General features: G+C 45.6%; 1 protein-coding gene across 2 annotated transcripts in view; it reads right to left on the bottom strand.

The window, feature by feature from the left end:
• Nucleotides 1–618: 618 nt before the first annotated feature.
• Nucleotides 619–27063, bottom strand: part of LOC134965483 (interleukin-18-like) — a 150251-nt gene continuing 123806 nt past the window's right edge. For both annotated transcript variants that reach the window (XM_063941895.1, XM_063941894.1), the window contains 2 exons: nucleotides 13308–13453; nucleotides 619–934 (listed from right to left, as the gene is read on the bottom strand). In XM_063941895.1, coding sequence (XP_063797965.1) covers nucleotides 692–934; nucleotides 13308–13453 — 389 coding nt within the window. In that variant the 3' untranslated portion in view covers nucleotides 619–691. The remainder of the gene's footprint in view (nucleotides 935–13307; nucleotides 13454–27063) is intronic.

The raw sequence follows: 27063 nt of genomic DNA on the forward strand, positions 1-27063 counted from the left end.
GGCTTTTCAGTGTGTAAGTGTAGGGGGTGGAATGTTCCTTTGTGTGCTTCTTTTTCTATAGTCTTAATTGTAATTGATAGTACTGCTACCTGTATATACTTCTGTGTGATCTGTAGGGACTCATAAAGGAACCAGGGACCGTGCGAGAGCTATAACAGCTGTCTTTCTCAAGGTGGTGATGGGCGATAGGCAAGAATAACCCACACATAAACGGTATCCGGACTCTAGGTCGACACTGTCTAGGTCGTCACACATTAGGTCGACACCTATTGGTCGACATTGAGTAGGTTGACACAGGAAATAGATCGACACTGCCACTAGGTCGACATGAGTTTTTCACATTTTTTTTTTGCATTTTCTGAACTTTTTCATACTTTACGATCCACGTGGACTACAACTGGGAACGGTAACCTTGCCTGAAGCATGACGAGCAAAGCGAGCCATGCGAGGGGGCGTGGTGCACTAACTGGGGTTCCCAATCACTTTACGGAGAAAACGACACCCAAAAAACATAAAAACTCATGTCGACCTTTTTCCAGGTCGACCTAATGGCCATGTCGACCCATTTCCTTTTTCGTCCTAGTCACTGTCGACCTATAGGTGTCGACTTAATGTGTGACGACCTAGACACTGTCAACCCTGAGTCCCATACCCACATAAACCTGGTATCCTCACAGTTACTGCTTTTGCGTTATGAGACGTCTGGCATGCTCATGGTGTCTTCCAAGATAATCATAATAGTTTCATCAATTTCCCCTTCAGGGCAGTGCTTCAGGAACAGTTTCTTTACATGGTGTTCTGTGCTATAGGCAAGGTAAAAATCTTGATTCACCGATGATTCAAAACGGAAAGAGGTCTGTTCTGTAGAAAATACTTTTTGGTAGAAAATAAATTCGCTGGTCTTTGATGGTATTTCTTTAGGCAATTCACACTCCTATTATAAGAAAGAAATGTAATTAGATAATCAAAGTAACGCTAAATGATGGTCTGTTGCAACGCTTACACGTGTTGCTAAGGTGGGCACTAAGCTTGTCTACAATACATGCGACGATCTCTGGGAACATGGCGCCGTACTATTTTCTCAGTGATTTCAGTATTGCACAAGCACAGATCTCCGCAAACATGGCTTCCGTGCCATTTTCCTAGTGATATCTGCAGCGCCCACAGAGAAGTAATGGATAGATGTATGAAGCAGTGATAAGAGTGGAGAAGACTGCCAGTGAAGAAGTGTGCCATGGCAACCAATCAGAGGCTACTTCAAAGCTGATTGGATCTCATGGCACACCTCTCCCCTGGCTCATTACTCCACTATTATCACTGCTTCATACATCTACCCCTAAGAATCGCGGATGGGTGCAGAGTGCGTGGTGTGGGCCACCCAGCACCCATTAAAGATACACCCCTGAATATAATGGTAGATTAGCACATTTTCTTTCTTTATTTTTAAATTGAGAGTTCTCTGTATATAGATCTTGCCAGTAGCCTAAAGCTGTGTCATTTTTTAGGCTGTTGTACCCCAGGTGCAGTTAATCACTTATATGGCTTTAGGCTGGCCAAGAATGATTGCTCACAGGATTGAGTGGGGATTGCTGACCTAAAGCTGGGTACACACTTATCCAATCCTCAACAGATCAGACCAAAGACCGTTTATACAATCCTACGGCAGACCTGCTCGCAGATTCTACAGCCAATCCTCGCTACACACTTGTCCAATATTTCAGCAGACGAATCTGTGACCAATTCTGCTGAATAAAAATAATTTGGCTGTGGGAGAACCCCATTTATTAATGAGGAATTTAAGTCCGTCATTATAATTGTCTAGGGGGATGGAGAATGCATTTTAATGTTCCTTTCAAATAAAATTATATCCATATGTGGTCCCCTCCGAAAGGCATAACAAGCCCTGGGCTCAAAACATGTAGGGGTCTGCTGTATTTAATGAACCAGCAATGGGTTCTTGGAGCTGGCCCTGGTTCTAAAAATATAAATAAAGTGAGTAGGGCTCCCCTATATTATCAGAACCAGTACCGGGCTCCACTAGCAGGGGAGCAATGCCACAGACTATAGGGGGTCCCGTGTCCGAACCATCCATCCCCCCTAACTAGTCAGCCCAGGCCAGGGATTCCTGGGGAAGTGGGGACGCCCATAATAAAGGGGTCCCCCTCTCCAGGGCACCCAAGACCGGGGCTATCCCCAGCACACCTGGGCTGTGGGTGCAGAGTTTATAATCCAATAGTTAAAAACTGAATATTGTCTTTTACAGTAGGACTACAGGTCCCAGCAAGCCTCTCCTGCATACTGGTACTTGGAGTACCAAAAAAACAGCTTGCGGAGCAGTAAGGGCCCGCTTGTACCTATAGGCCCCCTACAAAATAAATATTAAAATAAAAACAGGACATCAATTTTTTTTTATATCCAGCACCTTCATGGGTGGCGGCCTTTGAGCTCTTTTGCATGGCCGCCACCATCCAAGACTTTCCCAGTGCCTTGCATCTTCAGGAGTTCTTCCTAGCTCCTCATCTGCCATCGGACTGACAACCACCGCCTTGCACTGGCTAATATAAGCTAGCATAAGGGGCCGGGGCGATGACACAGTGAGCCGCGATTGGCTAGACGTGACCATCTTGAATTTAAAAAATTACGCTATGGCGCTATTTTTGAAATGGGAAGCCACACCCATTGCCGAACTCCACCGCCATGCCCACTCTGCCTCCACCATCAACACCATGCCCTAAGCCGCTTCACCGTACACCAATTCCCACCACCAGCACTGCGTCCTGCAGAAGCTGCGGATGGTGCTGGGATCCCTCCGGTTCCCATGCTGCCGCCACGCTGATAGTGTGCTGGGCTGCTGGGACCAGAGTTCATTCACCTGCTCCGGTCTCCACAGCCTACACACTATAATGTTGGTTGTCTGGTCGGCGTTACCCAGTTTTTAAGCAGGTTTAAAAACCAAGAGACCTGATAGGCGACCAGTATCGGGTTTGCAGGTTGGACGGTGGAGGGTAAACACTTGTCCAATGTTTGATAAAACGGTCAGTCGGGAGTCGGATCGCCGAAGATTGGATATGTGTGTACCCAGCTTGACTGTGTTGTGGACCTTGCTTGACTCTAGCCTTGCTTTGGATACTGATCTGATAGTGCTGTGACTGTTACCACTTACCTTGGCTTTGTATCTCTGGACTTAGAGCCAGATTGACTCTGAAGTTTGTGCATACGTCCTTGGGGTAACTATGTAATTGTGAACACTACATATTTTAAGGGATGGGGGCTAGACTAGTTCTTGTTTCTTAACAAGAATTATGCACAAATGTAACACTGATACCATTAGGCAAATAATCTGTGAGTCCTAGCTCAATCATTCTTAACCAGTGTTTCAAGAATTTAGGGATAACAATGAAAAATCACAAAATAAAATGAATTTTGTGCTGTAAGATACAGCTGGCAGCGCAAGACTCTGGTAAAATGAGCACTAGAGCACACGTGTTTGGGAAAATGGCGTGATGGCCATTTTCCCAGTGATATCGCTACTACATATGAGCAAACTGGTGATTTGTGCAGCGCTGCCACTGCCAACACGGGCACTGCACATGGGCCCCCTCCTCTCTTAACCCCTTCAGTGGCGGGTTTTTCGAATTGGTCATACCTCCCAGGGCAGGATTTTAAATTTTGTTTTACCTGTGCGTTGCCAGGGGTTTCATGTGCATTGCCAGGGGTTTCATGCGCGTTGCCAGGGGTTTTACGCATTGTGTCATGGTTTTTGCCAGGGGTTTTATGCTCTGGCATCCATGCTCGTTGCCAAGGGGAATGCTCGTTGCCTAGGGGTAGCTAGGGATGGCCACCGACTATCAATGATTCAAAATCATAGATGGTCTATGACCGATGTTGAATACTTTTACCATCAATGGAGGAGAACCAGATGTTTTCCCACCATCGATGGTTCAGTGCTACCAAATAGATTTTTCCCCCCCTAAAAGTGTCAGGGCACGGAACTTAGCTCTGCCCCCTGACACCCACTAAGCTATGCCCCCTGGTCCGCCCGCATGTGTACTAAATCAGGGATGACCATCGATGGGTAAAACCATTGGTGGATCCATTCCAGGTGGTTTTACACCATCGAGGTTATCCATTGATGGTGGTGACCATCGATCGATAACCCACCGATGGCCATCCCCCGGGCAGCATGTGCTGACTGGCACTAGCCGGGCAGCATGTGCTGACGGGCACTAGGCTGCCAGCACTGTTATCCTCTCCCCCCATCCTCCTTACACTCCGTTCTGCCGGTGGGCGTTTGCTGAATGATGCGGTCGCATCATGACGCGGTCGCGTCATGACGCGATCACGTCATTCAGCAAACGCCCACCGGCAGAACGGACTTTAAGGAGGAGGGAGGGGGAGCAGTGGCATGCCCGGAAAATTTCCGGGGTTGCCAGTCTGCGCAGCGCAGCTAGCCCAGAAAATTTCCGGACATGGCACTCAAGTGGTTAATACGCCCCTGATGCAAACTAGCACAGTTGCTCCACCATCAGAGATGTACACAAACTAGAATTAGAGGAACCACAGCATCTTCTTGCATGTCATATGATTTGTCCAATAGGAATACATAAGGAAGTGTTTGTCGATTTTAATTCTATTTCATTCCATTTTGCATAAGATTTTATAGGTGATTTTATGTTTGATTTTGAAACCTGAACCATAGACATATCGAATTCGATTTTGAAATCAATTTTTAAAATCGAAGTTAGTAAATAAACAATTTGGACTGTGAAAAAGAATGTAGATTTGATTTGATTTCAGTTGATTTAAATAAACCTTAAAATCAAATCCAAAATCAAACATTAGAAAATATACCCTTGGTCCTCAAGGCCCCTAGGGGTGCATTAAGTGAACAGGGGGCCCACGTGCAGCCCCCTCCCTTCTAGTAGACGGCACAAGCAGTAGACTCTGGTTCTATGCCAGAGTCTATTGCGCATGCGCAGGTCTCTGGGGAAATAGTGTGGCAGACATTTTCCTAGCATTTTTCCTACTGCGCATGTGCAAACTGCTGGGAAATTGGGTGCCTTGTGATTTGTGCAGTGCTGCCGCTGCCGACGCAGGACAATGGTGAGTATTAACCTTTTACTCACCGCACAATGAACCAGATTGCTTTTAAAGTTTAATATGGTGAATTTAGATTGATTCTGAGGTTGCATGCAACATTTGGGATGGCTATGTAAAAAAGAATGGAATATAGACATATGCTCCACATGGGGAACACTGCTATTCAAAGATACACAGATGGAACAATAAGTAAGATAAAACAGTGTTTTATACAGACATACAAATGGGTGACAAACACTATACAATATAACTATCACCGGCATGTTAAACTAAGGCCCTTATTCAGACCTGGATACAGCAACCTGGTTGCTCGCAGCAACTGCATCCAGGTGGACTGTGCACGTGCACCAGCCGTTATGCGCATGCGCAACCTTACACATTGCAGTCGCATCCAGGAAGGATGCCACCGCAGTGTGATTGACAGCGGCAGCAGTCGGGGTATGTTGTTGCAGCATTGGGGGGGGGGTGGGGCGTACCAAATGGGGCCATGTTGGGATGCCACGCAGCTGCTACCCCCAAAAAAATGGCGTCTGACCACCTGACAGCACATCCAGTCTGCACTGTGGACGCATCGGGAGGTGGCTTCACACATGCTGGGCGTCCTTGCCCTCTGCTGGACGGCCCCCAGCATGTGCGGAGATGAACGCAGATCTGAATGCGTATGCAGCGATCTGAATTCATCTCTGAATAACCCCCAATATCATTTAAATAAACAGTGGAATGAGAATACACAAGATTATGCTATAGTACTTCACTATGTGTTACAGCATTCCTTCTACAAGATGTATATCAAATGTACAGCAGCTTAAACAAATACTGCAACAAGTTACAGCTTCACAAAGTCCATGTTCAACTTGTTGGACATTGGCAGGTAAAAGACTTAGGAACATGGATGCAGGAACATAGATACACCGCTTCCTGATGCCACCTTAACAGTCCATGTTTTAAGGATATCCATGCCTGTACACAGATGGTATAATCACACTGACTGAGCTACTAATTAACCCTTTCATGCATAGAGGCCACTACAGTTGGCAGCTGGTTTTAAGTCTCTATCCCCTATAGAAACTCTCTTTTGAAATCACTAATGCGCAGGTTCTCAAACTCTGTCCTCAGGCAGCAGGTGCACAGGTATATTCATTACTCACCGGTACATTTTAAAAGGTCCACAGATGGAGCTAATTATTTTACTTCAATTCTGTGAGGAGACCTGCAAAACATGCACTGTGTGGGGTCCTGAGGACCGAGTTTGAGAACCTGTGCACTAGTGCATTGGGGGGGTCATTGCAACCCATTCGCATGCTGCGGTTCATCGCAGAGGTGCGAACGGGTTGGAACTGTGCATGTGTGGTGGCCGCATTGCGCAGGTGCGTCGTTGCCCGGAGACAGCCGTGGCCGGGCAGCGACGCCGCGTACAAAGAAAGCGGTCGCAGCGGCGACCGCAAGAAGATTGACAGGACGAAGGCATCAACTCACTGTTTTCCGGGCATGTAGATCCGAACACAGGCGTGTCCAGGCGTTTGGAGAGCGGATGTCTGACGTCAATTCCGGGCCCTTCATCGCTGGATCCATCACACAGGGTAAGTAACTGCAGGGCTAGTCTTGTTTTACACAAAACTTTTTTAGCATAGCAGGGCTGCACAAGCGATCGCAGCCCTGCTATGCTAAAATACACTCCCCCATAGGCGGCGTCTAGTTGATCGCACGAGCAGCAAAAGTTGCTACGTGCGATCAACTCAGAATGACCCCCTGTGTCCTCTTCTTTGGACCTCTACCAAACTTAGAAGGTATGCCACCTAGTGGCAGCTTTTAATTCCTACAAAAACAAAAATAAAATGGCTGAAACAAAGGGGCCAATTCAGACCTGTCCGCTCGCTAGGTTTTCTTTTGCAGTCCTGCGTTCGCATAGTCGCCGACTACAGGGGGAGTGTATTTGAGCTTTGCAAGTGTGCAAACGCATGTGTAGCAGAGCTGTACAGATATTGTGCAGTCTCTGAGCAGCCCAGGAATTACTCATCCGCTGCAAACACTTTAGCCTGTCCGGGTCTGGAATTGACGTCAGGAACCCTCCCTGCAAACGCATGGACACGCCTGCGTTTTTTCAAACACTCCCAGAAAACGGTCAGTTGTCATCCACAAACGCCTTCTCCCTGTCAATCTCTTTGCAAACTCCCGTGTGAATGGATTCTTCGCACAAATCCATCGCTGAGCGGCGATCTGCTTTGTACCTGTGCAATGCACCTGCACATTGCGGTGCATACACATGTGCCGTTTAGACCTGATCGTCCGCTGTACGAAAAGTCGAAAACGCAGCCTAGTGATCAGGTCTGAATTACCCCCAAAGTTCATTAGCACTCAGCAGTTCTGGGATTCCTGTAAAATATTTTTACTCATGACAGCAGAACAGGTACAATAATTTAATTCAAGGAAAGTAAAATTTAGGGCATAATATAATAGATGTTTTAATCATACTCTCAGTTTATTTTTCGCCAGCTGTTCTTTTTCCTAAACTGGTGCAAGATTTATCAGCACTCCCAGAAGGTTATTATTTCTTCCCTGACCAGAGACTGGTATTCAAGGCCCTTTTTATGAATTTTTTGCTTTATGCTCTACAAATGTTTGTTGATGTGGTCCTAGATTATTTGTACTAATAAACTGTAAAATGATATTATAGAAGCACTTGTCTATATATAAAAAAAAAACGTTCTTTATAGTGCTGTGTTTTTAGTTAGATGCATGATGTCCACTGAAGTGGACACGTGTATAACTACTTTACTTTAGTTTTAGATCTAAAAAAAAAAACTTTTTTGATTTTTGAGCACTAAAGACTAATAAAAAAAAACATTAAAAAATTCGGGCTTTAGGTTATAATTCATGCATGAAAGGGTTAAGTTCAGTTGCAGACATACATTTTTGGGGCCCTGAAGCTTGAACTGTTATGGTGGGCCCTTTGCAACCAGAAACAATAGGCCAACATCCATCAAGGTTCAAAGGGCCTTGCTGCCTTTGCAAAGGACTGCAAGGATCAAATGGTGGATAACAGGGTGGGCCATACAGTGAGCCCCTTCCCACTAGCCTGTGTCTGTGGGGACAGGTTACGTATTTGGCATGGTGAGAGAATCAGCTGGGGCAGATGTGTTGGGTGACGAGGTGAGAGAGTGTGCGACAGATGTGGTGGGTGACACAGCGAGAGTCTGTGGGGCAGGTCTGCATACAGAACACCCGCCCCCCTCAGCCCCGTTAATGTCTACCTCTCACAGCATTCCCCCCCCCCACAATAATCACCTAACAGCCAGTGGTGTAGCCAGAACTTTGTGGGCCCCATAGCAACATTTTGAAGGAGTCCCCATCCCAATGCTTCTAGAGAGACACTTCTCTGCAGCAGTTGTTAATTTTATGCCCTATAATAGTGCCCTAGTTAATTTTCTGAACCATAGTAGAGCCTTATTTAATGTTATGCCCCATAGTAGTGCCCTAATTTCTTTTATGAATCGTAGTAGTGTTTAAGTTCACCCTATGTCACATTTCAGAGCTACCAGTACACATTATGCCGCACAGTACCCCCAGTTCACATTATGATATATAGTGCTCCCTGTTCATATTGTGCCTCATTAGTGTCCTGGTTCATATTATATAACATTAAAATTTCATTTTATACCACACCACAATGAGCAGGTCCAGGGGCATATCTAGATATATTGCAGGCCCCTAGGAAAGAGTTTCAAAGGACCCCTACGTACCACGCAATGGCGAAAAATGTATATACCACAAGTAAATTTGATAGGGAAGGTGGGCCCCTCTCAGTTCTGGGCCCCATAGCACTGCCTGCACCTATTGTAGCTACGCTCTTTCTAACAACAGCTCCCTTTAATAATCACCTCACAGAACTCCCACTTCATTAATCACCCCACAGCAACCCCCCTCTCTTCAATAAACACCTGACAGCATATACCACTCAGCTCCAGTAAAATGACCTTATTAGACGCTTCCTTGTCCCAGGCTCCTTCTCACCTTTCATTGCTCCTAGCCTCCATCCTAGGACGGGCCCTCTCAAGCTCTGCCATTCCTGGGAATGTCACAGAGAGGAGTTCTGGAGGCTGTCGGGAATTGTGGTTTAAAACGGATACACGTTTCATGCTATTTACAGAGTGCAAATCACAGAGCTAGACTACAAATCCCAGCAGCTCCCACAGTACATGCATCCAAGCTGTAATAGCAGCTATGCTGTACTAGAAGCCTGGCTGTCATGGTGTTATTGGTGACAAGCTATAACCATACAGTACATAAAAACAAGAGGTGAAAATGGGCCCCTCCGGATTAGGGGCCCTGAAGCTTAAGCTTCATTAGTTTCATTGTAGACCCGCCCCTGGTTAAGTGACCTGTGCACAAGCATGGATAGGCTTACAACCTGGACTGTTAGGGTGCCCTGAGGGCCAAGCTTGGGAACTACTGATATAGGTTAACCTTAGCATTACCTTATTTCTTTTCATCTTTACTATTGTACTTTTTGAGATGTCCTTACCATTTCTACTCTACAGAGAGTACAGTGTATCCAAACAATACAACAGTGTATGCATTTTTATTATTTTTGTGCAAATCTTCTAAAGGTATGCATTGTTAAAACACAGCAGTTTTCAAATACATTTGATTCAAGTGGCTGCAAACCTAAACCTAAATGCATTTTTGTTTTAGTACAGAAATTCATCTTTTTATACCATAAAATTGGACAGCTGGGCTGCCATCAGGGGGTACTCCAGGGCAGGGCCGTAACTACGTGTGTGCCAAGTGGGCTTGGCACACAGCGCAGTTGCCCTGAGGGCGCACGGCCAGCGGCATGTAATGAGTCAAATTGACTCATTATTACATGCCTCTGAAGTCTGCGCCGTGCGCCGCCGTGCTGTGGAGGAGAGCTACAGCGCCGGGCAGGTGAGAAGGAAGAGGAGGGAGGGGGACTGGAGCCGCAGCAGCGCTATTTCATTGGTAGTAAGCGCCGCTGCAGCATCCCCCTCTGCTTCAGTATTGGCTGCCCGGCGCTGCTGTGGATGCTGGGATGCGGTTCCTCCATCCCAGCATCCACAGCAGCGCCGGGCAGCCAATACGGAAGGAGAGGGGGCTGCTGCAGCGGTGCTTACTACCAATGAAATAGCGCTGCTGTGGCTTCAGTCCCCCTCCCTCCTCCTCCTTCTCACCTGCCTGCACCGAGGGAGCTGCACGAGGAGCCTGTCAGCGGGGAGATGGTAAGTATGTATCTCTCACTCTCGCTCTCTCTCTCTCTCTCTCTCTCTCTCAGGGGGACGCTGTCTGCTGTAATGTGTAAAAAAGGGGACGCTGTCTGCTGCAATGTGTAAAAAGGGGGACTGGCTGCCGCAATGTGTTAAAAGGGAGACTGTCTGCTGTAATGTGTAAAAAGGGGGACGCTGTCTGCTGTAATGTATAAAAGGGGCTCTACCTGGTGTAGTGGCGCTACTGTGCAGCGTAATTTGAATAATGTAGACTATTGTGCACCGTAGTATGAATTGCTGTTATTTTGTGGTCACGCCCCTTCCCCATGAAGCCACGCCCCTATATATTTTCCGCGCGCCTACGCCGCACACTGCCCCTATCTTACTTGAGGGGGGGCGCCAATGTAGTTTCTTGCACACAGCGCTAAAATGCCTAGTTACGGCACTGCTCCAGGGACCTTTGTCCTGGGCCCCAACAGACATGGGGCCTGGGCCACCTCTGCAGCTGCGGACGAGTGTATAACTGTATATAAATGTCCTCAACAAAATGGCCCATGGAGGAGACAAAACAACTGACCATATGGACTATCAAATACATAGGAACACAAAGAAGCGTCATATTTAACAGTAGTGAAAGATAAGGCAACATTATATCTGCAGAATCTTGGCAGACCAACTACTGCATGGTATCCGGACTCCAGGTCGACACCACTTAGGTTGACACATGAAATAGGTCGACGCAGACAATAGGTCGACATGGAAAAAGGTCAACATGAGTTTTTCACTTTTTTAATTTTTTTTACTTTTTCATACTTTACAATCCACGTGGACTACAATTGGGAACAGCAACCTTGCCCAAAGCATGGCGAGCGAAGCGAGCCATGCGAGGGAACATGGTGCACTAATTGGGGTTCCCGGTCACATTACAGAGAAAACGACACCAAAAAAAAAAAAAAAACTCATGTTAACCTATTTTCCATGTCGACCTTTTTCAGGTGTCGACCTAAGGTGTGTTGACCAATTGGTGTCGACCTAAGTGGTGTCGACCCTGAGTCCCAGACCGCTACTGCAGCACTCTGGGAAATTATGGCTGCCTGACAGCAGCACAGATGTGAGAGTGAAGTGGAGGAGGCAGGGCTGAGGTTTGTGTGTGAGAGTGAGGCCAGATGTATATATGCATGAGAGGTAGGTGGCTGAGGGAATTGTGTGTGTGTGTGAGAAGGCGGTGGCTGGGGCAGGGATGGATATATATACATGAGAGGTAGGTGGCTGAGGGATTGGTGTGTGAGAGGGCGCTGGCTGGGGCATGGCTGGGTATATATGTGTGAGAGGGAGGTGTCTGAGGTATTTGTGTGCTAGAGGTCGGTGCATGGGGGCTGGGCTGGGGTATATGTGTGAGAGGGAGATGGCCATACCTCCCAACTTTCCTATTTTCTAAAGAGGGACACACGTGCGGCGTGGCCTATGAAAAAGGGGTATGGCTTCACGGGAGGACCCATTTTTGTCACTCTGGGGGGCATGCCCAGCACTCTGTGAGCTGCTGGCATGCCCCCTCTCCTCTGTCTCCATTGAATAGACGCTGTGCGCATGCTAAGGAAGACAGCGATGACAGAAGCCTCCCGACTGCCCCGCGGGACACTGCCACCGCGGGACACTGCGGCCCGCGGGTGGGACAGCGGGACAGTCCCCAAAAAATGGGACTGTCCTGCAAAACCGGTACAGTTGGGAGGTATGGAGGTGGCTAGGGTATAGGTGTGAGAGGTAGGTGGCTGGGGCAGGACTGGGTATATATGTGTGAGAGGTAGGTGGCTGGGGTAAAAGTGTGTGAGTGAGGTGGCTGGGGTATAGGTGTCTGAGAGGTAGGCGGCTGAAGTATAGGTGTGTGAGAGGGAGGTAGCTGGAGCAGGGATGGGGTATATGTGTGTGTGTGTTTGAGTGAGGTGGAGCTGCAATGAGAGTATTTCCATACAGATTTAGCAGCCATCATCTAGGCTGCGACTAGTCGTAAACGTGATCTGTTTGCTGCAAGGTGTGTGCGTATATACAGGCATGTGCATATATTCACACCCGCGGCGCATAGACTTTCTATGATGTGATTGCGGGTGCGACTAGTTACAGCCGAGTGCCCTTAGTCATTGCTACAATTAGTAAGCACGTGCATACACATCGCTGAGGCAGAGCTATGGGGGGAGGGGGGGGCTGCCTCTTTTGACAGTCTCAGGCCCCACAATTTCTGATGGCAGCCTGACTTACTGTAAATGAGACCCTCTGTGTCAGTGGCGTATCTATAATGGGTGCGGTGTGTGCGGTGCACACGGGCCCCTGGGTCCAGAGGGGGCCCACACCACACACACTGACCCATTTCTCCTATACTTACCTTTCTGGTGTCCGTGTGTGGGCCCCCTCCTCTCCCGGGTCCTGCCGCACCATTTTTTTGGAGACCTGCACATGCGCTGTAGTCTCTGACACTGTGCCAGAGTCTTTAGTGCTCACTCAGAACACTAACAGCACCGCCGCTGCCGACTACGGGACGGGAGAGGAGAGGCCCACACACGGAGAGTGCACCCTGGTCCCCCTCCTCTCTAGATACGCCTGTGCTCTGTGTACATACTGTACATTCTTTATGGCTATGGAGTAATGGATATGTTTGAGGTTTAATGGGACATATTTTTGAAACAATGTTTGCTGGATATCCACTGAAAACAAGTGTTTCAGGGGAAACCCTCAAATATTAAGGATCCTTAGGATTTACTGTATCATGGAAGGATCACTGCAGATATCTCCAGTATAGGCCATGGTACCTACATTTCCAACCACAATGCAGCTCCCATAGGTTTCTATGGGGACTGCTATGAATTTGGATTTACATGTTTATATATTTATATGATTAGAAATGTTAAGTTTGTCACATAGCGTGAATACTGTTTGTACAGAACAATAGACAGGTGGCATATGAGTGTAGATCGGTCCTGCTTATACACTTACCTTAATAGTAATTGAACTATTGCTTGTAGCACACATGAGATACTCCTTATTGCTAATTTTGCAGCTGATGGCCACTGGCATTCCTTTGTGGTGATTTGCAAGTTCTCTGTATGTGTGCAAGAAAAACATGGCTTTTTCCCTTGGATCTAGAAAAGAAAATGAATGGATTAGCTCATGAGAAGGCGCCTTGTGTTAACTGTGGCATTAGCTGTCTTCTTGAACAAAGCCTCAATATTGACCACTTACAGAGTGGTCCATCTATGTTTGTTTGATTTGAATTTACTGTTGCTGAAGACTGTGTAAGTCCCTTTACTCATCCTTGGTTGACTAAAGTGGCTTACACAATGATGCATAATTACTACCAGAGCAGCCTGTGTGGCTACCATGAGCTGGAGGCTGAAGAGTAACCAAGCAATATTTATACATTAACTCTGGCTGATCCTACCCTTCTTCTTAGTGGGTACTGGAGCCAGTGCATAGGAAAAGAAGCCACTTTAGCATACATCCCAACATGACCCTCTCCAGGAAGGACAAAATGCTCTGCTTCTGGACTTTCCTCTTAATTTATGATTGCTGGCAACAGTGACTGTAGGTTTTGCCTCTGCTCACATAGACCTGTCTACATGAGCCATTTTTATTGTGTGGTTAAAAAGATAATTGTGGGTAAAAGCTACAGATGAGTGGGTTTGGTCCCCTGAGATCCGTACCCCCCCAAATTTCAAGCTCCGAGCCCGGATCCGAGTCCAGCTCAGGACTTCCCGCCAGACTCGGAAACCAGAATGAGGCAAAACGTCATAATCCTGCTGACAGAATCTCGCAGGTTTTGGATTCCATATAAACAGCCATGCATCGCCGCCATTTTCACTCCGTACTTGGAGAGTGAGAGAAACAGACCTCTGTCTCTCTCTGTGGGTGGTGGCATCGAGTGGGGTTAGTGTGTGCTCTGTGGGGCTGCTGCTGCAGTCACTGTGGTGTACCTGTGCTGTGTTAGGGGTGCTGTCTTGGCTGTCACTGGTGTTTCATGTGCTGCAACTGTACATGGGTGTTGCTGTCCTGGCTGTCACTGTGTTGAACAGGGTGCAGGGGCACTGTCCTTCTGTATGCTGGAAAATATAGGGGTGCTGCTGACCCTGTATGTTGTAAAAATTCAGGGGTGCAGATGTTAAAAATTAAAAGCACACTGCTGTATGCTGTAAAATATAGGGGTGTTGCCATTCAAATAACATTACACTGGCCCTGTAAGTTGTAAAAATTCAGGGGTGCAGTTGTTAAAAATTAATAGCACACTGCTGTATGCTGTAAAATATGTGGTGCTGCTGGCCCTGTATGTTGTAAAAATTCAGAGGTGCAGTTGTTAAAAATTAAAAGCACTCTGCTGTATGCTGTAAAATATAGGGGTGTTGCTGTTCAAATAACATTACACTGGCCCTGTATGTTGTAAAAATTCAGGGGTGCAGTTGTTAAAAATTAAAAGCACACTGCTGTATGCTGTAAAATATAGGGGTGCTGCTGCTGTTCAAATAACATTACGCTGGCCCTGTATGCTATACAAATTCAGGAGTGCAGTGAAAATTAATATACACTGGCCCTGTCTTGTATGCTATAATAATTCTAGTGTGCAGTGAAAATCAATGTACACTGATCCTGTCTTGTATGCTGTAAAATTACAGGGGTGTTGTGAAAATACAGGGGTGCTGGCACTGTCTGCGGTTGCGATATCTAGGCCTGACCTTCACAACACTGTAAGGGAAGAGGAGGCTCCTACCACCATTTTCACACCCCCTGCAAGTGCTAGGAGGAGCACTGCCAGCCCAGTTGCTGATATTGAGATTGAGGATGTCACTGTAGAAGTACACCAGGATGAGGAGGATATGGGTGTAGCTGGTGCTGCAGAGGAAGTTGACGATGAGGATTCTGATGGTGATGTGGTTTGTTTGAATAAGGCACCAGTGGAGACAGTGTTGGCCATGGGATGAAAAAGTCCATTGTCATGCCTGTGCAAAATACCAAAAAAGCCACCTCTTCGGTGTGGAATTAATTCTCCACAAATCCGGACAACAGGTGTCAAGCCATCTGTTGCCTTTGTCAATCCATAATAAATAGGGGTAAGGACGTTAACCACCTTGGAACATCCTCCCTTATACATCACCTGCAGCGCATTCATCATAAGTCATTGTCAAGTTCAGAAACTTTGGGTAATAACGTAAGCAGTCCACTGACACCTAAATTATGTGGTTATGTTTGAATATTATTTCTCTGTGAGGATGAGGATGTAAACACTGAAAGGGGGGGGGGGCTCTGAGGATGAAGGCGACATCTTGCCTCTGTACAGCCAGTTTGTGCAAGGAGAGATTAATTGCTTCTTTTTTGGTGGGGGCCCAAAGAAAACAATCATTTCATCCACAGTCCTGTGGCAGACCCTGTTGCTGAAATAATTGGTTTGTTAAAGTGCGCATTTCCTGTTTATACAACATAAGGGTGGGTGGGAGGGCCCAAGGACAATTTCATCTTGCACGTCTTTTCTTTGTCTGCCACATCATTCCAGGGGTGCTGCTCTCTATATGGGGTGCTGCCTCCCTGCCCTATCAGTCAAGGGCTGCTGCCCCACTTCCGTTTAAGTCCAGGGGAGCTGTTGCCTGTCTGCTGTGCTGTGTAATTCTCCAGGGGTGCTGCCTATGCTGTATAATTCCAGGGGAGCTGCTGTACTTGATCCTAGGTTCAAATGAAAGCCTAGAGCAGATATGAAACAAGCTTCAACATCACAAACAGATTTGTGAAAACTAGCCGCAAATGTGGAAACGGAAATGGAAAGTGTTTTTAAATAAAGTGGGGAGAGACCACATTTGTGGCCAAAGTCAGTGTGACTCAGAAGAGACTGAATCATAATCCAGCACAACTGCCAGAGAGGTAAACGTGATGTTTTCTGCCGGAGCATTAGAGAGAGTTTCTTCTCAATTATTTCATGTTAGGGACTCACTCAAATGAGTGGCTCCAATTAGTCAACCTTAATTTTGATTTATTATTGATGTTCCACATTTTGGGATTATTTATTTAGAATGGCCCTCATTCCGAGTTGTTCGCTCGCTAGCTACTTTTAGCAGAAATGCAAACACAAAGCCGCCGCCCTCTGGGAGTGTATCTTAGCATAGCAGAATTGCTAACGAAAGATTAGCAATTGCTAACGAAAGATTAGCAATTCTGCTAATATTAGCAGGATTGCTAACGAAAGCAATTTCCTTGCAGTTTCTGAGTAGCTCCAGACCTACTCCTAGATTGCGATCACCTCAGTCCGTTTAGTTTCTGGTTTGACGTCACAAACACGCCCAGCGTCCGACCAGCCACTCCTCCGTTTCTCCAGCCACTTCTGCATTTTTACCTGGCACGCCTGCGTTTTTTAGCACACTCCCTGAAAATGGCCAGTTTCCGCCCAGAAACACCCACTTCCTGTCAATCACACTACGATCAGCAGAGCGATTGAAAAGCTTTGTTCGCCCGTGAGTAAAATAGCATAGTTTTGTGTAAATTTGCTTAGCGCGTGCGCCTTGCTGTGCATACGCATGCGCAGAATTGACGGATTTTAGCTTATTAGCAATCCTGCTAAAATTAGCAGTGAGCGAACAACTCGGAATGAGGGCCAATATGCGCATTTGTTGTACAGGGATCTTCTTTTTCTAAGGGTAACATAGGGTTATCAAAAAGGGTTTTGCTAATCATTCCCATTCCCTTTCCCAACATTTTTCACTCAAACATTGTTCTCTTACACATATTAAGAACATATTAAGAACATCATAGGGATTAAAAACATAGCTGGTCATTGGAGAACTAAAGGAACTGAATTTTTTTGGGCCAAAGCAGAGATGAGAGCTATTCATGAAGTCAAAACTCTTGACCCATGGGGTCTTAATTCTGACTTCGGATTAAAATGGTTTTTATAAATTACCCTGTGGCCATATTCACTTATTCCCTCTGCTCTTTTACCTAATTTCATCCCCTTTAACCTCAGGCAAAATGAACCGTTCATTTTAGCCGTCTAGAAGTTAGGAGCAGGTTTAGCCTGATTAATTATGTTCATTTTTTTGTTTTTATTTTTTATAATCCTTTTAGGAGCTATAGGTGGTATAATATGTTCAACACATATGTAGGCTCCTTTTAATAATTAATTAATTATGTGTTTCTTTGTATCATGTGTTTCTATTTATCTAAAGTTATGCATTGTATATGATTTTAATTTTCTTCATGTACTTTTTTCAGTTCCGGCGGAAGTGGAAGTGACATTATGCGTTCCGGGAGCTGGAACGCAAATTCATTGAAATCCTTCTATTAGGTAAATACAATATTTATAGTCACTTTTAGTCAACATTGGTGACTGGAGTAGAGTTTAATGCTTTCGTTATTTATGCTATGTTCGGCGGAGGTAATGTGTAATCCACTTATCACTTCCCCATTCTAAATCTAACCAGCCGCTATGTCACTTCTGGCGGGACCGGAAGCTAGAATATGCGTTCCACTCATCCGGAGGGCATTACTATGCACCTCCCACCCTGTTAGGCTTAGAGGAAAAACGTCACGTCCAGCGGAAGGAGGAGCGGTGTTTAACACCATCATCGCTCCCCGACTCTAATTACCGGACCGCGACCTCATTTCCGGCAGAACCGGAAATGACGCCATGCGTTTCAAAGGTTGGAACGCATGGTAATTAAAGGGCGGTTTTTCTCATTTTTAAATTACTTTTAAACATCCAGATTAAATACGATGCTTTGTGTATGATTATGCCATATGATCTGAGGCTAATAAGTACCAATCTAGTACTTAAATACATGTGTAATGTTTTTTTATGAATGTAATCCCGCCCACTGGAACAGGAAGTGGGTGTGTTTTAGCTCTGTCTATAAATATCTGGTCCTCCAAACAACAGTACACCTTAACAAAGACCCTGTCGGTTGAAACGGGTTGGTGTTTACTGCTGCCCAGGATTCTGTGAAGGTACAGCTTAATAGGGGGGGCTTTACAATTTCCCCTATATGCCAGTTACTGTGCCTTCCTGGAAGGTCACTTTGGGTACACATTTTAACTTTTTAAGTGTAAAAAATTGTTTTAAAAATAAAACTTGTATAAGTCTGCACTATGATTCCCCATTATTTGTCTTACATGTACCTAAATTGAGGACATTGACAGAAAATTGAAAACGGTGGGGACGACTAATAACAAGTTTTACTACCATCTGCTATTCCCAGTGGTTGGAGGATTCATGAGGAGACCAGATAAGAGACTTTTTGACTGTTTTTGACTTTATTGGGACATTCACTTTCTACGGTTGAGAGACTTCAGTTTTGGAAAAATTGTTCTTATGAATTTATTTTTAAATTGATTATCTACCTACTTAAGAGGTACTAGAAGGATTGGCGTTATATCCACAGACACCTAATATTAAGTGTCCTATACTTTCTTAAGTGCGCAGGAACTTTTGTTTGTTTGTATTGGATTCTTGTGATTGGTGTAGTCACTTTTAGTTCCAGCAGCCTGTTTACCAGCAAAGCGCGCAGGTGGTTACCTTGTTTCTCCTATGTGGTTATGTTTGTTTGAATATTATTTCTCTGTGAGGATGAGGATGTAAACACTGAAAGGGGGGAGGGGGTCTGAGGATGAGGACGACATCTTGCCTCTGTAGAGCCAGTTTGTGCAAGGAGAGATTAATTGCTTCTTTTTTGGTGGGGGCCCAAGGAAACCCATCATTTCATCCACAGTCCTGTGGCAGACCCTGTTGCTGAAATAATTGGTTTGTTAAAGTGTGCATGTCCTGTTTATACAACATAAGGGTGGGAGGGCCCAAGGACAATTTCATCTTGCACGTCTTTTCTTTGTCTGCCACATCATTCCAGGGGTGCTACTCTCTATATGGGGTGCTGCCTCCCTGCCCTATCAGTCCAGGGCTGCTGCCCCACTTCCGTTTAAGTCCAGGGGAGCTGTTGCCTGTCTGCTGTGCTGTGTAATTCTCCAGGGGTGCTGCCTATGCTGTATAATTCCAGGGGAGCTGCTGTACTTGATCCTAGGTTCAAATGAAAGCCTAGAGCAGATATGAAACAAGCTTCAACATCACAAACAGATTTGTGAAAACTAGCCGCAAATGTGGAAACGGAAATGGAAAGTGTTTTTAAATAAAGTGGGGAGAGACCACATTTGTGGCCAAAGTCAGTGTGACTCAGAAGAGACTGAATCATAATCCAGCACAACTGCCAGAGAGGTAAACGTGATGTTTTCTGCCGGAGCATTAGAGAGAGTTTCTTCTCAATTATTTCATGTTAGGGACTCACTCAAATGAGTGGCTCCAATTAGTCAACCTTAATTTTGATTTATTATTGATGTTCCACATTTTGGGATTATTTATTTAGAATGGCCCTCATTCCGAGTTGTTCGCTCGCTAGCTACTTTTAGCAGAAATGCAAACACAAAGCCGCCGCCCTCTGGGAGTGTATCTTAGCATAGCAGAATTGCTAACGAAAGATTAGCAATTGCTAACGAAAGATTAGCAATTCTGCTAATATTAGCAGGATTGCTAACGAAAGCAATTTCCTTGCAGTTTCTGAGTAGCTCCAGACCTACTCCTAGATTGCGATCACCTCAGTCCGTTTAGTATCTGGTTTGACGTCACAAACACGCCCAGCGTCCGACCAGCCACTCCTCCGTTTCTCCAGCCACTTCTGCATTTTTACCTGGCACGCCTGCGTTTTTTAGCACACTCCCTGAAAACGGCCAGTTTCCGCCCAGAAACACCCACTTCCTGTCAATCACACTACGATCAGCAGAGCGATTGAAAAGCTTTGTTCGCCCGTGAGTAAAATAGCATAGTTTTGTGTAAATTTGCTTAGCGCGTGCGCCTTGCTGTGCATACGCATGCGCAGAATTGACGGATTTTAGCTTATTAGCAATCCTGCTAAAATTAGCAGTGAGCGAACAACTCGGAATGAGGGCCAATATGCGCATTTGTTGTACAGGGATCTTCTTTTTCTAAGGGTAACATAGGGTTATCAAAAAGGGTTTTGCTAATCATTCCCATTCCCTTTCCCAACATTTTTCACTCAAACATTGTTCTCTTACACATATTAAGAACATATTAAGAACATCATAGGGATTAAAAACATAGCTGGTCATTGGAGAACTAAAGGAACTGAATTTTTTTGGGCCAAAGCAGAGATGAGAGCTATTCATGAAGTCAAAACTCTTGACCCATGGGGTCTTAATTCTGACTTCGGATTAAAATGGTTTTTATAAATTACCCTGTGGCCATATTCACTTATTCCCTCTGCTCTTTTACCTAATTTCATCCCCTTTAACCTCAGGCAAAATGAACCGTTCATTTTAGCCGTCTAGAAGTTAGGAGCAGGTTTAGCCTGATTAATTATGTTCATTTTTTTGTTTTTATTTTTTATAATCCTTTTAGGAGCTATAGGTGGTATAATATGTTCAACACATATGTAGGCTCCTTTTAATAATTAATTAATTATGTGTTTCTTTGTATCATGTGTTTCTATTTATCTAAAGTTATGCATTGTATATGATTTTAATTTTCTTCATGTACTTTTTTCAGTTCCGGCGGAAGTGGAAGTGACATTATGCGTTCCGGGAGCTGGAACGCAAATTCATTGAAATCCTTCTATTAGGTAAATACAATATTTATAGTCACTTTTAGTCAACATTGGTGACTGGAGTAGAGTTTAATGCTTTCGTTATTTATGCTATGTTCGGCGGAGGTAATGTGTAATCCACTTATCACTTCCCCATTCTAAATCTAACCAGCCGCTATGTCACTTCTGGCGGGACCGGAAGCTAGAATATGCGTTCCACTCATCCGGAGGGCATTACTATGCACCTCCCACCCTGTTAGGCTTAGAGGAAAAACGTCACGTCCAGCGGAAGGAGGAGCGGTGTTTAACACCATCATCGCTCCCCGACTCTAATTACCGGACCGCGACCTCATTTCCGGCAGAACCGGAAATGACGCCATGCGTTTCAAAGGTTGGAATGCATGGTAATTAAAGGGCGGTTTTTCTCATTTTTAAATTACTTTTAAACATCCAGATTAAATACGATGCTTTGTGTATGATTATGCCATATGATCTGAGGCTAATAAGTACCAATCTAGTACTGAAATACATGTGTAATGTTTTTTTATGAATGTAATCCCGCCCACTGGAACAGGAAGTGGGTGTGTTTTAGCTCTGTCTATAAATATCTGGTCCTCCAAACAACAGTACACCTTAACAAAGACCCTGTCGGTTGAAACGGGTTGGTGTTTACTGCTGCCCAGGATTCTGTGAAGGTACAGCTTAATAGGGGGGGCTTTACAATTTCCCCTATATGCCAGTTACTGTGCCTTCCTGGAAGGTCACTTTGGGTACACATTTTAACTTTTTAAGTGTAAAAAATTGTTTTAAAAATAAAACTTGTATAAGTCTGCACTATGATTCCCCATTATTTGTCTTACATGTACCTAAATTGAGGACATTGACAGAAAATTGAAAACGGTGGGGACGACTAATAACAAGTTTTACTACCATCTGCTATTCCCAGTGGTTGGAGGATTCATGAGGAGACCAGATAAGAGACTTTTTGACTGTTTTTGACTTTATTGGGACATTCACTTTCTACGGTTGAGAGACTTCAGTTTTGGAAAAATTGTTCTTATGAATTTATTTTTAAATTGATTATCTACCTACTTAAGAGGTACTAGAAGGATTGGCGTTATATCCACAGACACCTAATATTAAGTGTCCTATACTTTCTTAAGTGCGCAGGAACTTTTGTTTGTTTGTATTGGATTCTTGTGATTGGTGCAGTCACTTTTAGTTCCAGCAGCCTGTTTACCAGCAAAGCGCGCAGGTGGTTACCTTGTTTCTCCTATGTGGTTATGTTTGTTTGAATATTATTTCTCTGTGAGGATGAGGATGTAAACACTGAAAGGGGGGAGGGGGTCTGAGGATGAGGACGACATCTTGCCTCTGTAGAGCCAGTTTGTGCAAGGAGAGATTAATTGCTTCTTTTTTGGTGGGGGCCCAAGGAAACCCATCATTTCATCCACAGTCCTGTGGCAGACCCTGTTGCTGAAATAATTGGTTTGTTAAAGTGTGCATGTCCTGTTTATACAACATAAGGGTGGGAGGGCCCAAGGACAATTTCATCTTGCACGTCTTTTCTTTGTCTGCCACATCATTCCAGGGGTGCTACTCTCTATATGGGGTGCTGCCTCCCTGCCCTATCAGTCCAGGGCTGCTGCCCCACTTCCGCTTAAGTCCAGGGGTGCTGTTGCCTGTCTGCTGTGCTGTGTAATTCTCCAGGGGTGCTGCCTATGCTGTATGAGTCCAGGGGTGCTGCTGTACTTGATCCTAGGTTTAAATGAAAGCCTAGAGCAGATATGAAACAAGCTTCAACATCACAAACAGATTTGTGAAAACTAGCCGCAAATGTGGAAATGGAAAGTGTTTTTAAATAAAGTGGGGAGAGACCACATTTGTGGCCAAAGTCAGTGTGACTCAGAAGAGACTGAATCATAATCCAGCACAACTGCCGGAGAGGTAAACGTGATGTTTTCTGCCGGAGCATTAGAGAGAGGTTCTTTTCAATTATTTCATGTTAGGGACTCACTCAAATGAATGGCTCCAATTAGTCAACCTTAATTTTGATTTATTATTGATGTTTCACATTTTGGGATTAGTTATTTAGAATATGCGCATTTGTTGTACAGGGATCTTCTTTTTCTAAGGGCTGTGTAGGGTTATCGCAAGACCTTGCAATGTTAGAAGAACAGAGTTTCAGTGATCTTGCATTGCATCAGATTTCCATTTCACTGCAGCACTAGATGGGCCAGGAGCTCCTGTGAGGCACAAATAGACAAATAGTTACTGAATAAGGCCCAGTATGGAGTCTCATGGTGGCTTTCAGCCAGGAAGAGGTCTGGCTTGCCAGGCTGCGGCATGCTGTGGGCACAGAGGTTAGCATTGCTTCCTCCCATAGTCCTACTTATAGTATGAAATGAGTTTGGACTGTTGAGTGGTAAGCTCCATTAGGGCAGGGGCTCAATAACAAAACAATTTACTGCACAGTCGTGCTTAGTACTTTACCGAACCCACCCGAACTCAACTTGCCCCATCCGGGGCTGCTTTGGGGGCTCAGGAGGGACTGCTAAAACATCTAAGGGGCTGCTTTATTTAAAAATAAAATATGAATAAAATAAACAAGACACACAGGTATGCTCACATGCATGTAACTGGGAGCTAAGAAAAACTAAAATACGGCAACTGCCACAAAATATGTAAATAAAATGCAATAAAAACATGGATAAAAAAAGAAATCTACAAGATTTTCACAAAATAAGTCTCCAGACCCCGTGTAGGGGAAAAATAGGATTTTAATTACCTACCGGTAAATCCTTTTCTCATAGTCCGTAGAGGATGCTGGGGTCCACATTAGTACAATGGGGTATAGACAGGTCCAATAGGAGCCACTGGCACTTTAAGAGTTTGAGAGTGTGGGCTGGCTTCTCCCTCTATGCTCCTCCTACCAGACTCAGTATAGGAACTGAGCCCGAGGAGACGGACATCTTTAAGAGAAAGATTTTACACAGATAGTGGCGAGATTCACACCAGCTTACACATACAAGGCAAACCAAGCTAACCAGCTTGAAAACTCAGCAACGGTTGAACAAGATTACTTAACCAAGTACCAATCAGTACTGAACTAAGTAACCACTGCAGGATCACAAAGCACTTGGCGGGCGCCCAGCATCCTCTACGGACTACGAGAAAATAATTTACCGGTAGGTAATTAAAATCCTATTTTATCTTACGTCCTAGAGGATGCTGGGGTCCACATTAGTACCATGGGGATGTACCAAAGCTCCCAGAACGGGAGGGAGGGCGCGAAGGCTCCTGCAGAACTGATTGACCAAACTTTAGGTCCTCAGAGGCCAAAGTATCGAACTTGTAGAACTTAGCAAACGTGTTCGACTCTGACCAAGTAGCCGCTCGGCAAAGCTGCAAAGCCATGACACCCCGGGCAGCAGCCCAGGCAGAACCCACCTTACGAGTAGAGTGGGCCTTAATAGATGTAGGACACGGCAATCCTGCCGTAGAACACGCATGCTGGATAGTGAACCTGATCCAGTGAGAGATCGTCTGCTTAGAAGCAGGACACCCAAGTTTCTTGGGATCATACAGGACAAACAGAGTCCGATTTTCTGTGACGAGCAGTCCTCTTCACATAGATTTTCAGAGCCCTTACAACATCCAAGGACTTTGATGAAATTGAGGAGTCAGTAGCAACTGGCACCACAATAGGTTGGTTGATATGAAATGCCGACACAACCTTCGGAAGGAACTGCTGTCGTGTCCAAAGCTCAGCTCAATCTTCATGGAATATTAAGTAGGGGCTTTTACAAGACAAATCCCTCATCACTGACACACGTCTAGCAGAAGATAAGGCCAACAAAGTGACAGCCTTCCATGTGAGAAACTTGACCTCAACTGCCTGAAAAAGCTCGAACCAATCCAATTGGAGAAACTACAACACCACGTTAAGATCCCAGCGTGCCGTAGGTGGCACAAAGGGAGGCTGGATGTGCAGAACCCCTTTCAAAAAGTCTGAACCTCATGGAGAGAAGCCAACTGTTTCTGGAAGAAAATGGATAGGGCCGAAATCTGGACCTTTACGGATCCCAACCTCAGGCCCATATCCACACCTGCTTGCAGGAAGAGAAGAAAACGTCCCAGTTGAAACTCCACCGTAGGAAATTTCTTGGATTCACACCAAGATACATACTTTTTCCAAATGCGATGGTAATGTTTAGACGTTACTCCTTTCCTAGCCTGTATCAGGGTAGGAATAACCTTGCCCGGAATGCCCTTCTGGGCTAATATCTGGCGTTTAACTTCCATGCCATCAAAGGTAGCTGCGGTAAGTCTTGATAAGCGAACGGCCCCTGCTGCAGCAGGTCCTCCTGAAGAGGAAGAGGCCTCGGATCTTCCAGCAGAAGACTCAGAAAATCTGCATACCAAGCCTTTCTTGGCCAGTCCAGAGCAATGAGGATAGCCTGAACTCCTGTTCTCCTTATGAGTTTTAGAACTCTTGGAGTGAGTGAAAGTGGAGGAAACATGTACACTGACTGGAACACCCACGGAGTCACCAGGGCGTCCACCGCCACTGTTTGCAAGTCCCTTGACCTGAAACAATACCTCCGAAGCTACTTGTTGAGATGGGAGGCCATCATGTCTATTTGAGTTACACCCCAAATATTTGTTACCACCGTGAACACCTCCGGATGGAGGCCCCACTCTCCTGGATGGAGATCTTGTCTGCTGAGGAAGTCCGCTTCCCAGTTGTCTATTCCCGGAATGAAGATTGCTGATAGCACCAACACATGTTTTTCTGCCCAGAGGATGATACTTGTTACCTCTGACATTGCAGTTCTGCTCTTCGTTCTGCCCTGTCGGTTTATGCAGGCCACCATTGTTACGTTGTCCGACTGTACTTAAATGGCTCGATCTCGCAGAAGATGAGTCGCTTGGAGAAGACCGTTGTAAACGGCTCTTAGTTCCAGAATGTTTATTGGAAGACTGGATTCCAGGGTTGACCACCTTCCTTGGAAGGTTTCCCCTTGAGTGACTGTGCCCCAGAGACTTGCATCCGTGGTTAGAAGGATTCAGTCCTGAATCCCGAACCTCCAGCCCTCCAGAAGGTGAGGCATTTGCAGCCACCAGAGGAGTGAAGTCCTGGCTTTCGGCCACAGACGTATCCTCTGGTGCATGTGTAGGTGAGATCCTGACCACTTGTTTAGGATATCCAATTGGAAGGACCGAGCATGAAACCTTCCGTACTGTAGAGCCTCGTAGGAGGCAACCATCTTCCCCAGAAGGTGAATGCTCTGATGAACCGATACCCGGGATAGCTTCAGGACATTCCGGACCATTGTTTGAATCACCAACGCTTTCTCCTGCGGCAGAAACACCCTCTGCACTCCCGTGTCGAGGATCATCCCCAGAAAAGACAATCTCCTTGTCGGCTCCAAATGGGACTTTGGAAGGTTCAGGATCCAACCGTGTTCCCTGAGCAGATGAGTTGTGAGAACAATAGACTGCAACAACGTCTCCCAGGATGATGCCTTTATCAGCAGATCGTCCAGATATGGGATTATGTTCACCCCTGTCTGCGGAGAACCATCATCTCGGCCATCACCTTGGTGAACACCCTCAGTGCTGTGGAGAGGCCGAATGGCAGTGCCTGAAATTGATAGTGACTGTCTAACAGTGCAAATCTGAGATAAGCCTGGTGCGGCGGCCAAATCGGAATGTTGAGGTACGCATCTTTGATATCCAGGGATACCAGGAACTCTCCCTCCTCCAGACCTGAAATCACTGCTCTGAGAGACTCTATTTTGAATTTGAACACCCTCAGGTAAGGGTTTAACGATTTCAAGTTCAAAATCGGTCTGACCGAACCATCCGGTTTCAGTACCACGAAAAGGTTTGAAAAATAACCCTTGTTTTGCATATGAGGTGGAACTGGGACAATGACCTGTGACTTTTCCAATTTTAGAATGGCTACCAGTAGGATAGCCCTGTCTGTCAGCAAAGCTGGCAAGCCTTATTTGAAGAAACGGTGAGGTAGAATTTCTTGAAACTCGAGTGTATACCCCTGGGACACAATATCCTGTACCCAGGGATCCAGGCCGGACGACACCCACCAAGCCATCTTCCAGGCTGTGTGG

Source organism: Pseudophryne corroboree, chromosome 10, assembly GCF_028390025.1.
Source record: "Pseudophryne corroboree isolate aPseCor3 chromosome 10, aPseCor3.hap2, whole genome shotgun sequence".
Lineage (NCBI taxonomy): Eukaryota > Metazoa > Chordata > Amphibia > Anura > Myobatrachidae > Pseudophryne > Pseudophryne corroboree.